The sequence below is a fragment of the Lucilia cuprina genome, chromosome 6, assembly GCF_022045245.1.
Source record: "Lucilia cuprina isolate Lc7/37 chromosome 6, ASM2204524v1, whole genome shotgun sequence".
NCBI classification, from domain to species: Eukaryota; Metazoa; Arthropoda; class Insecta; order Diptera; family Calliphoridae; genus Lucilia; species Lucilia cuprina.
Window position 1 is genome coordinate 35,281,008 of NC_060954.1, and position 15,243 is coordinate 35,296,250.

The 15,243-nt window shown below is 28.1% G+C and overlaps 1 protein-coding gene across 1 annotated transcript; it reads left to right on the forward strand.

The window, feature by feature from the left end:
* Positions 1-5,911: 5,911 nt before the first annotated feature.
* Positions 5,912-13,018, forward strand: LOC111688894 (pyruvate dehydrogenase (acetyl-transferring) kinase, mitochondrial). The gene is made up of 6 exons (XM_046954080.1): positions 5,912-5,954; positions 9,556-9,763; positions 9,839-10,029; positions 10,150-10,499; positions 12,406-12,630; positions 12,694-13,018. Exons 1-6 carry the CDS (start codon positions 5,912-5,914, stop codon positions 12,838-12,840), a joined length of 1,164 nt encoding a protein of 387 aa, XP_046810036.1. The 3' UTR covers positions 12,841-13,018.
* The last annotated feature ends 2,225 nt before the right edge of the window (positions 13,019-15,243 follow it).

The window sequence follows — 15,243 nt, forward strand, 5'->3', positions numbered from 1 at the left end:
GGGAAAATAGAATAGTTTTTGTAAAAGGAACTTTGGGAAATTGTGAAGTAAAAACATTTTTAAGACCTTTACCAATACATATACGATTTATTTCACACGTTTTAACGATAAAAAAATTTTTTCAAAAAATTCTGAAAACATCACCAGATACTCACTGTTTTGTAAAAATTTTGTTAAAAAAATTTTTTTGTAAAACATTGTGCATTATTTGTTATTAATTTAAAAAATAAATAAAAATATAATGTAAATAAAAATTTACTTTTTTTAAATTTTATAAAACTTTTTTCCATAAAATAAAGTGCAGCAGTAGTTGAAATATTATTTATCTAAATATAATAATAAATAAAAAACGTAAAGAAAATTTTAAATGAAATTTAATTATATACAAAAAAACTTAAATAACTGTTTAAATTGGTATGAAATAAAAATATAAACATTAAAAAAATGCGTATTTAATCATTTTAAATTGATTTTTAATTAATTAATAATAAATTAATAGAAATCTTTTAAAATAACAATTGAATTTAAATAAATGTTAATTATATATAAATGTATTAATAATAAATACAATTACATACATATATATATGAAATAAAAAAATGAATTTTTAAACATACACATACAATATAATTGATAAAAATCGTAATTATTATTATTAATATTTTGTTTAACTGTATAAATGTTATTTAGTTTAGTGATTTATTATTATAATTGTATATCTTTATTATTATATATTATATTATTATTATTTTTGCTTGTTTCTATATTTTTATTAATAAACAAATAAAAAAATAACTAAATAAAATAATTACATTGTTAGTGTTTTTTTAGGTGAATAAAAATACTTACCAAACGCTAAGTACTTCCAAAAGAATCAAATAAAAAGAACATTTCTTCTATGACAAGTCGTGTTTTTGAGTTGTCAATCAAATGAAAATTAATAATCGAATTAGTTAATCTAAAAATAAATTGATTCTGATGTTAATCCACTTTGATGGTTTTAAGTACCAGATTAAACTTCGCAGTGTTGCCATACAAAACAACAAAAAACGTAAGTGTTTGTTATCAAAAAAAATGCATGTTTTATAAAAAAGAAGAATACAATTGTAAATATAACATGAAAATTAATGAAAAATTAAATTTAAAACAAAAAAATATATTGTGAAGTCCCCATTATTTATACTAATTGAGAAATTAAACATTTTAATGTTTACATCAGCTGTTTACACTTTTGCATTATTTGCACAATTTTAAACCACCTTCATTGTCCGCTTAAACTAGCAAACAAAAGTAAGTGGTTGAATATTTAAAAAACAATTTTCGATAATTAATTTTAATTTAATTCCTAATCCTTCACTTAAAGACTGACACTAAGTTTTTCTGATAAAGATAATCTTCATTCTTTGGTTTAACCTGATTTAATATATGTTTCGTGTTTTTCAGTTATCAGTAAAGTTACATATTATCTTAGTTTAACTGAGTGAAATTGGCCAATTAAACTCAAGTTATAAGTGAGAAAACACAATTAACAAAAAACAATAAAACAATGATTTCGGAAGAACAAAAACTTAATATTTTAAGTAAATTGCAATTTTCTTCCAACTGCTTGAAATATGACCAAAAAATACATAAGTTTTGAAGTCCATCATATTTTAAACACCAGGATTATCAATTTATGATTGCAATACATTTTGTTATTGTTTTTCAAATATTCAGTTTTCGATCATTATGGGGATTATTTTCGAGTCATTTTTTTATCACTCAACTAATTAATCACATTTAGCTCATCAAAAGGAGTAAAAAATGACTCACTTTACTGATTAATCATCTAAAAATCTTCCAAATGCTTGCTGGGTAGGTAAATAATTACAACTGAAAGTCATTATCTAGAAATTAACACTAATATGATGTGGACATACATAGACTATTCAGCAAAATTATTTCCGAATTGACCTATAATTGGTCATAGATTACATATAATATACACCTCTGAAAATCAATCGGAATGAAATTGCACTCCTTTGTTTTGTATTCCGAATCGGTCCATAACTGACCATAGCAACCACATAAAGCCCAAAAATAACTCGACATCCAAATTTTATGCTCAAAGAAAGTATATTCCAAAAACAATCTAAATTGGGCGGCAAAATGTGGCTGGGGTTCTATATTAAAGATCCAGAAACAGAAATATACTTACCACAGTTTACCAAATCATAACACAAGCTTCCAGGCAGAAGTCCGAGCAATAACGGAATGCGTAAATTGGATTAGAATAAATATGGCGCCCTACATTAAAGGGCTAAACAGAATGTATCTTAGCGTCCTGTTATCGATTCTTACCGGTCATTCAAAGTTCGGAAACCATGCTAGACGTATTGGTATTCCATATAATGACTTTTGTAGGAGCTGTCATAATGAGGAGGAGGAATCAATTACCCATCTTTTGTGTAACTGTCCGGCCCTGCAATCGTTCCGTCATCAGGCGCTGGGCTCGTCTCACTTCTATGATCTATCAGATGTTCAACCTGGGTGTATACTAGCATTCTTGAAATTGTCAAAGTGGGTGTGTAACTAATTACACACTACGATCTTTTGTTTCTTGAAACATAGTCTTGGCCTTATCTTTATGCGCTATTATTATTATCAATTATTATTCTATGTTCTATTCTGTATCTTCACTACTGTCTATATCACTATTTTTCATTCCAAATATTTTCTCCCTAATCTTCTTCTCTTTACAGACGTTACAAAGGGACCTTAAAGGACCCAAAAGCATTGTGCGTAGCGTTACTTGTAAATTGTTTTCCTATTCATCAAATGTTTATAGCACTTAAAACTTTTATTTAAGGAAACGAAATGGAACAGAATCATTTAATTTAAAAATTTTTACATTCGAAGGAATTTTGTTTTATTATACACCACTTTATTGGGGAGAGTATATTGGGTGTGTGCTGATGTATGTAACGCACAATAATATTGGTCCTATACCTTAATGTATATCAATCGGGTCATAATCATTTTTTGAGTCGATTTAGCTATTTCCGTCTGTATGTCCTTGTAATCAAACTACAGGTCGAAATTTTGAAATTTTGAATGAAATTTGCTGTATGATCTTCTATTGTTCCATTATTTAACCTAGCCTCCATACAACTGAATCCCCGAATAGGGATTGTAAGTACCTTGTAATTGTGAAATTTGACACATGACCTTCTATAGTACCGTAGACGTAGCCTATTAAAAATCGTTAACATCGGTCCATTATTTTGCCTAGCACCCATACAACTGAACCTGTTGAATAGGGCTTTAAAGTACATAATTATGATTAATATACTCGTATCTCGATAAAAAGCTGGAAAACCAAGTTCTATACTAGACTGAATGACCCCCACCATATAAACCTAGAAAAGTCCCCATCCAAAATTTCACTCAAATGTCCACAATTTTATTCAACAACTTAAATGCTTTATTATGACAAATAAAACACATTTTATTTTTTTTCTTGTAATAAGTTGATCGGTTATGTGTGTTGAGTGTGTTCTCAATGAAAGATGTTGTTTTGATTATGTCTAGTAAAAACTTACCTGTATCAAGGATAAGTAGAACACAAAATATCTTTGGAATATATATGGATATAAAACAATCAAAATAAAAGTCATAAATCGAACGATTTAGATTTTATTAAACTACGTACAATTTAAATGTAATTTAAAGGTATTTATTTGTAACTTACACTTACAAACTAAAAATAATAAATATTTTGTGCCGTTAAACAATATGTAGAATATCTCTAGTTAATACGAGTGTATATTTTGTATGTTAGTAAAAGGATTCTTTTTTTAGTTGCTGTTGCTTTTGGATTGATTGATTCTAAAAAATTTGATTACTATATTGTACCGAATGTGTCAGTTATTGTTGCTGTTGTCAAAGGCTGATGATAGCCGTTGTTTAATGATGATAATGTTGCTGCTCTCTGGACGACTCAATTAAAATCCTTGTGATGTTTTGAAGCTCCTGCTGTGTGTTGCTAATCATTAGATGGTGGTAGTATTTTTCATAGAAAATCATTGAAGCGTTTGGGTGCTGAAGCATTCATTTGACGGGAACTCATATCGGAACTCTAGAATTTTATAAATTTATTTATAATTAAAGAAATATATTTGTATTATGGGTAAGTGGACATTTACATATGAATGAAATTCAAAAACTTTGTGCTGATTTATTAAACTATGTATGGCATTGGTTTGAAAACTAATAGTTAAAATTATGAAATGTTTAATACTAAAACGCACAGTAAGTAAAAACTTATTTTAAAACCAGAATCCGGTTTGCCAGTATAACTGTTTGTTACTAGTATAACTTCGTATAATTACCCGTTACCATTAACTAGTTTGTAAGTCAAAGTTTAATTTAAATTATATATGAATATGATATGTTAGAAACAATGTTATAATATAAAAGTTGAACCTGATGCGCATTGCAGCCCTAATTTTAAACCATATTTCTCTATGTGTATTTAAAATAATTAAAACTGGGACGACATCTATCGAACAAAAGATTTTCAGGAACACTCCTTACGATAAATAGAAAGATAGATAGACAGCTAGATAGATAGATAGATAGATAGATAGATAGATAGATAGATAGATAGATAGATAGATAGATAGATAGATATATAGATAGATAGATAGATAGATAGAAATATGAGAGGTAATTTGAATAAAAACTATATTAATTTTTATGTATCAGCTGTTTACGCTTCTGTATTTCTTGCTAAAGTTTACAAAATAACTAACAGAAACAATTTTCGAAGAATAATTTTTAATAATAATTTTATTAGCAAAACTACAAGTAGTTTAGATCTATCTATTTGCAGATTGGTGTGCATGAAATATGTACTGGCGTGGTTGGAATAGATTTTGTTTTCTATGAATCTTGTTTACATCGATTTTCATAGCTTCACATATATAAACCGAAACCGATAAGAATTGATAAAAGGATTTTTGCAATTTTCGATTTTCTATACAATTTTATTGCTTTACTGTTTTTCGTTTTACTTACGGAGATATGATACTTACGCTCTTGAGATTTTTTTCTGAAAACCAAAAGGGCGTAAGTTACATTAAAAAATAGTAAGGTTCAACATTTTTAACTTAATTCCAATCGATTTTTGCCGAAACATGGAAGGCATAAGGCTTTTTTGTTTTCGTAAAGATTTTCGAATTTTTTACACTTTTATTATTTTCTTTGCTATTAGAATTTTATGTTGATTAATATTTTAATTTAGTTTGAAAAATATTTTCCATTTTATAATTTTAAATTGAAGAAAAAATTAAAAAGTAAACAAAAAACTCGGATTTATAAAGTAATTACGGTAGCATATTAAGGGTGGGTTTTCTTACTCTTCAGTTAAACTAGGCTTAACTTGCTGTTAGATTAAACTCGGAACAAATTTAGGCGGACTTTAACGATGATTGTGTTTTTCAGTTTTAGATTTAAGCTCAGTTAAGTTTGTTAGTATTGCCAACTTTCACTCAAAAACATAAACAATGAACAGCTGTTTTTTGCAAACAATACTTTTGTAAAATGGAAAATTTTGGAAAAATGTTAAATAAACATTAAAGACAATAATAAATAAAACAAAACAAATCAGAAAATTGCAATTTACTTAAAGTATTAAGTTTTTGTTCTTCCGAAATCATTGTTTTATTGTTTTTGTTAATTGTGTTTTCTTACTTATAACTTGAGTTTAATTGGACAATTACACTCAGTTAAACTAAGATAATAAGTAACTTTACTGATAACTGAACAACACGAAACATATATTAAACCAGGTTTAACCAAAGAATGAAGATTATCTTTATCAGAAAAACTCGCCCTAAATAATAAATCGCTTAAAAGTCAGAAGTTTAATATGGCAACGAAAAGAGAGAACGGTTGTACCCAGGATGCACTAAGTAAGGTGCAATCGTTAAGGCAGCTGATTTTTATTTGTTTATTTAAAAGTGCTTGGTTGTGTCAAAATAAATTAATTTATTTTTAATCCAAAAAAAATTATATTTGTGTTTTCAAAGCAAAAAATTAAATTTAAAATTATGAATTAAAATGTTCATAAAAAGTTTTCAAATAAGAAAATTCAAATGAAGAGATTTGAAACATTGTCCTGCTGCAGATACAAGCTAAATGTAACGACAGTTTTGTGGGTAATATTGTGAAATACACAAGAACTATTTCTTTCCAATGTTTATTATTTTTCAAATTTAGAAATTTTATTTTGACAAAACCCAACTCTAGACAACAAAAAATTATTGTGTTTGTTGTGTTTACTTACCACCTTACTTTTTACATCATGGTTGTACCAAAGTATAACTAGTAGTCCGACTTTTTGACAGCAGTACCTAACTCTAAGCATGTGGTAGTGAAAAAGTACATAACTCTAAATATGGAAAAAATATTTTTTTCCAGTTTAGGAAAATTAAACAAAATTTTGTATGAAAAGTGAGATAGAATTATTTTAAAAAATTACAGATTTTTTGTGCACAACCGTAATTTCGCGTACAATCCTTAAAAGTGGCCAAAAAAGTAAGTTAAACATTCGAAGTTTTTTGACAAGTTTAAATTTCTCACAAGAGAGTCGAATTCACACGACACTCGTAGATGTGAGTGAGAGTAATTTCCTGTATATGAGAGTCGGACTACTTGTTATACTTTGGGTTGTACCTTTATTTTTTCTACTATGCACTGAACCAAAGAATAATAAGAAATTGGACTATGACATTGTTTTACAACAATAACATATCCTCTCCACACGGACGAGTTTTGTGAGAATTCAACACACTGGTCAAAGTCCGACTCTCTCACAATACGTCAAAACTTGTTCGCGAAAATATAAGGATACTTTACCTTCTTACACATTTTCTTACCCGCACAACACATTTTTTTTTTTTTCGCAATTTCATACCGTTAAATGGCCCGAAATTGTTTTATTTTTTGTAAACGGGAAATATTATATTTTTAATTTTTTGGCGATTCATTTTGAGGAATTTAATAAAATTAAGAAAAAGCAAAGTTGAAAATTTTGGTATTGAAAATGAGAAATAAATATAAAATAAAACATAATGTTTTGCAAATATGAGAATAAGCAAACTAAAAAATGTATTTATTAAATATTTACAGATCAAATGTGCAATAAAATGATAAAATATCTGCGAAAATATACATTAAAATGTTTTATATTTTTCCTAAAAATTTTAAGTTTAACTATGTAGGTTTGGAATCAGTGGTGAAAGTGGTTGGAGCTACAATACTTATACAAAAATTCTACCAATACATTCTTAGAGTTAGGTACCGAATGACAATTCCTTTAGGTACCAACTGACAAGCCCCAATTTCTTTATATTCTTTGCACTGAACAACAAGAAATGAAACTGTGACGTTTTTTTACAACAATAACGTTACCCCAGCTGTTCGACAAAGAGTCAATGCATACGAAAAAGACAGTAATTTCCACTAATAGTTAACCACCTGGATGATCGTACATTCGTCACGGTACATTCGTGACGAATGTACGATGTAATCGAGAATGAAGACAGTCGTCACTTTAGTTTATTCTTTGTAAGCGGGAGCGGGACAGTCGTTACATTATTATCCCATAGTATTATAGAGGGTAGACACTTGAAATTTTTAAATTTTAAAACACGATTGTTAATGTTAAGAACACTTTTAGGACTTATGTAATTTGTAAACAAAGAGGAGGAGTGTAGAACAAAATACTTTGTTTATAATTTAACTTGTGTTTTTTATAAAATATGATTGTAAGCTTTGAATAATTTGTATAACGAAAAGAAAATTTTATTATTCTGAAAATAAAAACTTAAACAAGAAACATCAATTACAATAATATTGTATAGGGTGTTAGGAGATGAACAAAGGGATTAAAAAATTTTATAATTTCGGATAGTCAAGCATCTCTGAAGACCTTATTATACGAAGTAAGGTCTGGTGTTGTAATGAACTGCTTGACTTCACTCAATGAGTTAGGTAAACATAACAAACTGACTTTGTGTTGGATACCTGACCATGAGTGTCAGTCTGGCAATGAAAATGCAGACTGCCTTTCGATCAAGGTCCCTTGTCACCAATTAATCGACCCTGAGCTCTCCTTTGGCAGTCCCCCAGGATATGCCAAAGCTAAATATGACTCTTGAGTGAAATCTGAAAAATTTTATTACACTATCAAAGTGAAAATCCCAAAAGCTACATACAAGAGGAGACCTTATAACATATCTTATATAATGGCCAACATTAATGACTTGTAAAGCAAAGTTTTTGGGCGCCTCTCACCTACTAAAGCAGTTACCTTCATGCGTGAACTAAAACTTCTATGGTTTGGACTACAGTTTAGTTTATATATTGTACTCTATATATATACATATTCACTTTTGATTTTATAAAAGTCTTTACAAGACTTTGTAGTCAAGTCTATGGTCTAGTATAAAGTGTAAATTGTAATATTTGCGTGTAGTCTGGGCTATAGTTCATTTTTTAGTCTGCTTGTTTGTCTAGTCTATAAATTGGGTAAACTTTATAGTTTGGACTATGATCTACTTTACAGTATGGACTATAGTCTAGTCTATTTTTAGGAAAATCACTTATTAGCACCACCCACAGTATGACATTCATTCTACAACCTTTTCACACATGTCATATGACACAATGAGTTGGCAAATTCTCACATACATATGTTTTTGGTTAAAAATTAATTAATAATAAACAGTTTATCCATTATACAAATAAATTTTTCGATTTCTGACGTCATAGCGCACGAGTGCGTTTTCTTATTTAAATGCGCAATTTTTTTTTTTATCATAAGTTAATTGTACAGATTTCACACGCGTTTGCAAAAAAATAAAGCTATTGTTTAGTTTTAAATATTTATATAAATATAAATCATTTTTTTCATTCATTCATTTCTGCACTTATTTTGTCTAGACGATATCATATCGTTGGCCCAATTTGTCTATCCTGTTTCAGCTGATAACTGAGTTATTGTTTGAAAAATCAAACGCACATACATATATGTGTGTATGTATGTATAAAACACGCTTAAAGTAGTGTGTGCTAATCAGCTAAATATTTGTTTTATTGTCTCGGTGAACATTTAGCGAATATTAATTTAATTAATAGAGTAAATAATAAATCATCATATGTTTGAACTAAATCCGATAGTAGAAGTCGTCTATTATTTAATTCACTTTATTGTTTATAAATTTAAATTATAGAAAGGGAAATGAAAAAGTGATTATGACTAAAACTCGTTTCAAAAAGATAGGTTTAAGTTTGCAAACCCCATTTTTCACATTTTCCTCTATACATATATCTGCATCAACGTAGGAACTAAATACATATAAACAACAACAAAGTAATAATAAATTAAAAATTGATAATTTAATTTTTGTTTACAATTCTATTTTTAAATCAGCCTACGTCATGCAAAATAATTATCTTAATAAATATAATTATAAATAAAATAAATATTTTGTTTTCTAAAATTTTAAGGTCAAAATGCTTGCGAAAAGAAATCATTTATATTCTTACGTAAAGAACTTCCGGTACGTTTGGCGAATATAATGAAAGAAATTGCTCTACTGCCCGATAGCCTGCTCAATACACGTTCCGTTAGTCAAGTTAGTTCGTGGTATGTAAAAAGTTTCGAAGATGTTTTGGAATTCGAAAAGGCAGATCCTACACATGAGAATCTACAAGAGTGAGTGCGAATAATAATTTTAACATAAATTACAACTAAATAATAATGATAATCTTAATCTTCTTATCTTAACAGATTCTGTCGTTCATTAGAACACATACGAAATCGTCACAATGATGTGGTACAAACAATGGCGCAGGGCGTTATCGAAATGAAAGAAACTCAGGGCAACAATGTTGACTCATCGATGGAAACATCGATACAATACTTTTTAGATCGTCTCTATATGTCGCGTATCAGCATACGCATGTTAATCAATCAGCACAGTAAGTTTTAAATTCTGAATTCAAATATAAGAGATTTCCTAACAAACTTTATGGATTTCATTTCCTTTCAGTTCATTTTGATTCTAAAAAAATATTGAAATTCTTTTTTTTATTTTCCAGCTCTTTTGTTTGGTCAATTTACCAGTGATCAAGGACGTCATATAGGTTGTTTAGATCCAGCCTGCCAATTGTCAGCCGTTGTTTCTGATGCCTATGAAAATGCCCGCTTTCTCTGCGATCAATATTATTTAACCAGTCCCGAGTTGGAAATTGTTGAACACGATCAGGTGTCTGGTGAACCATTGCCCATACGTACAGTTTATGTACCATCGCATTTATATCATATGCTTTTTGAATTGTTTAAAAATTCAATGCGAGCCGTTGTTGAGACGCATGACAATGAAAATTGTGATAAATTACCGCCTATTAAAGTGTTGATTGTGCGTGGTAAAGAAGATATTTGTGTTAAGGTGAGTAAGAGATTATGGATTTTAAATGATTAGTTGATATTGAAAAGATCTGATTAAAATATATAATAATTGATTTAAAATAACAGTTAGTTTATTTATAATGTGAAAATTTCTGTAGAATTTGTGGTCATTAACCACAGCTATAACAGCTGAGATCACAGTACGTTAACTAGTGTAGATGATATGATTCATGCAATTCTACAGGTGGCTTTAGTATACCATTAAGCGTTGACACTTATAAAGAAGTGTTCCATATAGAAGTCAACTCCTTTAAAATTTTTCATATCAAATACATTGGAATAGATCTTATGTGAGCTTTCATGTTAAGCTCATATAAGATCAGCAGTATATACTCATATGTATGTGTATCATACGTAATTGGCTGTTTTGTTAGTGGTACATGATTCTATGATGTGCAAATCTTTAGCTTATGCGAATGACACGGCTGCAGCGTTTTTGAGTTGTTGTTGTTGTTCTAACAGCTTAAACCATACAATTTTAATCCGGGGGTTCTGTATTTAGGTCCAAGCCAAGAAATTTGGCTACTTTAATAGGGTTAGTCCATAAATCCATTGGGCTAAGTGAAGTAGGGTGGGCTGGACAGTTGAATATGTGGTGGGTATCATGGGGACCCTGTCCAAAAGATGGGCATATATTGGGGACGGCACGGTCTATGCGGGACCTGTAGGCGTAGAGCCTGTTGCTCCATCCCGATCTCAGTTGTGCCAGAGCAACTCTTGTTTTCCGCGGCAGGTTCTTCTCTGTTTCTGCTATGGGCATTGGGCGACCTCCGAGAACGACATTCATGCGGTAACCTAAAACCGCGGTATTGATGGCGTCTCTATGAATGTCGTTCAAAGCTGCTGAACTTTTCGTCGCCATATCAATCATACATCAATTTATTCCCAAAAATATTGATTATTCCTCTTCCATATTTTAAACCATTATCTACAGATGGTCAGATAGATCCAAATACATATGAATATGTGCTGCGTATAATGTATGATTCCTGTTATGTAACATGAAATCATGGACGGCCTATATATCGGCTACCCCTATACCCTTTTAGTAGAGAAGATTTCTGAATATTAAGACTTTGGTAGATTTTAGTTATTTTCATAAGAAAGGATTTGACATTTATAAAGTGAAAATATTTCCTTGCGAAAAGTGTGAATGAAAGAGAATATTTAATATATTATTAACAAATTAATTAAGGAATTGTATGGATTCTTTTAATTAAAAGTTTTGGTAAAGTCAAAGTTCAGATAAGTATTTGGACATTTGGTTAAAGTGTATTTTACTTTAACCTTTTTTCATTTATAGACAAATTGTAACCTTGACCAAAAAATATCAAACGATTTAGAAACACTTATTGTGACAACTAAAAACTGTGATACACGGTTGTCAGTTCTTACAACGTTGTCAGTAAAATGTGCAAAAACGGTCTAACAATCGTGTGAACTTGTTTTTAGACATTTTCTGCACACTTAATGGACAACTTTGTAAGATCTAACAACAGAGTATAAATAGCTTAAAGCTACGTATACACGAATGTTAGATCTGACAATGTTGTAAGAAAAATTTTCTGCAAACGTTGTAAGGTCCGACAAACGTATTTCACAACTTTATGTATACGGTTGTTAGATCTTACAACGTTTGTCAGTAAAATGTTCAGAAAATGTTTAATAATCGTCTGAATTTACAAATTTTCTTTTACAACTTTGTCAGAAAAAGCATAACTTTAAATATTGCAAGATCAAATATGTAAGTTGGCAATATTATTAGACTTTTTTTGCATATTTTACTGTCAACGTTATAAGATCTAACTTTTTTAATGAAAAAATTACTGTTTTTAATCAAAAATACGAACAAATTTATAAAATACAAAATATTTTTTATGTTTTAGATCTCCGATCAAGGTGGCGGCATTCCCCGTTCCCAAAGCGATCAACTTTTTAAATACATGTACAGTACGGCTCCACAGCCTTCAAAATCTGATTTACATACAGTACCTTTAGCCGGTTATGGCTATGGTTTACCCATATCACGTTTATATGCACGCTATTTTCACGGTGATATTGTACTTTTGTCCTGCGAAGGTTATGGCACAGAAGCTATCATTTATTTGAAGGTAAATTTTTGTAATAATAAAAAAGTCGCAACGAGTTTTAAGTGTTTTTTTTTCGTTTGACAGGCATTATCTGATGAAGCCAATGAATTGTTACCAATATTTAATAAGACCAGCTCGAAATTCTATCGTGCCACAGTACCCACCGGTGATTGGTCAAATCAGGTAAAAAGTTCGAAAAAGAAGCGGGACATAATACACGCCTCAATTTGAAACAAAGAAATTTAAAAAGACAAACTGTGTTGCAAAATTCTAATTAGAAAAAAATGCAAAAAAGAAAACAAAAAACCTTAAAATAGACTCCCACTTTTTTTCTAGATATTAGTTGAACGAAAACAAAAATAAGTTAAAAAAAACTCTGTGTTGTTATATATTTTTTATTATTTTGTGTTTTTTTAAGTTTAAAAAAAACTCTCCTTTGTTTTAAGTTTTTTTAATTTAATTATTTGGCGTTTTAGCTTTTTAAATCCAAACTTTTGTTTCTTTTAATCTTATCAGTGATGAGTTTTTTCATTAAACATTTTGTACACTTTTTATTTTAGAAAACATTAGTTTGTAGTTGATATTAAATAACCAATATTTAATTAATTTAAGTTTAATTTTTGTTTAGTAAATTATATAGATTTGCTTTGATTTGTAGAGCTTTAATTATCTTTTATTAATTTGTTGAATTTTTTTTAACTATTTTTAGTTGTAAAAAATTTTGGTTAAATGCATGTTTAGTTTTATTATAGATTTTGTAATTCGAACCAAAAAAAAAAAAAAACAACTAACTGTTTATAAAAATTTTGTTTAAAAATGAATATTTTAGGTTAACATTCCAAAATTGTTTCACAATTTGAAATTTTGGTTTTATCTTTTTGAATAACAAAATCACGAACATTAAAAAAATACACGAAATCCGTTAATAATTTATGAAAACTAAACAAACTATAAAGATGAAAACATAATTTTTGTGTCATTTGAGTAGAATGAAACTAGAATTGTATTTAAAAACTAAAATTGTTGAAAATTTAAAAAAAAAAAACATATTTTCCTATTGGAAGTTTTACCAATTATACACACTGCCTCAGATTTTAAAATAGGTTTAATAACAAGTTATTAAATAGCTAAAAAGAAATAGTGCCTTCTTTAAAACCAAACTATTCTATTCTAATGATACAAAAATAATTTAATATTTTATTTAACATATCGAAAAAAATAGCAACATTTTCGTTAAATAAATACTAAAACACAAACACATTTATTTGTTAAAAAAAAAGCATTTACATCTGTTTTTTTCACAAAATTATAAATTTATTTATGATTTTATTTTGTAAATAGTAAATAACTCAAATACATATTTAGTATTTAGATAAAAATAAAAAAAACAAAGGTTGATTGCTTTATTAAATATACTATTACACTAATTGAACTCATTGTTAAAAATTGGAAAAATTTCATTTAAAAAAAAAAACTACAATATATTTTAAATTTTGTTTTATTATTAAATTAAGTTTTAGTTTAATAACACTTTACTTCTTAATACACATTTAACTAATATCTAATTGGAAAATTTAATTTTAAACATAACATTGTAAAAACACAAAAAATTTTATTTTTGAATTGAAATAAAACAAAGTTTTTAAAAAATATTTTTGTTTCTTTTAGTTAGTTTTACTTACACATACGAATACAGTGACACTTATTCATATTAAATTCTGAGTGTGAAGTTTTTTTTTCAAAATAGTTTTAATTTTGATTCTTGTCATGTCAGTTTTACTTGTATTACATACAGACAACTTATTCATATTAAGTGTGTTTATTCAACATACATCGTTATAATTTTTATCCTTGAATTATCCTTCTGCTTGTGTGTGTGTTTTCTGCACTTTATACGTGTGTGTGTGTTTAACTTTTCGGTTTGGTTATGATATTTTAAAAAAAAAAAAAATCATTTTTTTAAAATTTTATTTCATTCACAGAACTTTATGAATCGTTGGTGTTATTTATACAGTCTTTTACGTTCCAAAGGAGAATAGTTTGCAACGTTTTAGTTAAGTTTGCAAAGAAACAAAATACGATTTGTATTAAAAGTATACTTTTGTGATTTTTATTTTATAAAAAATTTTTGTGAGCTTAAATTAATCATTTATTTTTTTTTATTTATTTAGTAAATAAATGCAATTAATTTAAGACTTAACGCATTTATACTACATGTTTCCTTCAGTTCAAATTTTATTTTTTTCATTAAGGAAATATCGTCAAATGCACAGTAAGGATGAGTTTTGAAAATAATATCATTTAAAAATTTCCTGTTCTCATCTATTCCGATTGGTACTGTTTCAACTCCTTCAGATTAAGTCAAATCATAAAAATGGCTAAAGTTTAAAAATCATTCGTTTTTAACAGGAAATCGGCCTGATTTATGAATTAGTTGGATTCAAATAAAGAAAAAGAGAATCGAATATATCTATTTATCTATCTATCTATCTATCTATCTATCTATCTATCTATCTATCTATCTACTATCTATCTACTATCTATCTACTATCTATCTATCTATCTATCTATCTATCTATCTATCTATCTATCTATCTATCTATCTATCTATCTATCTATCTATCTATCTATCTA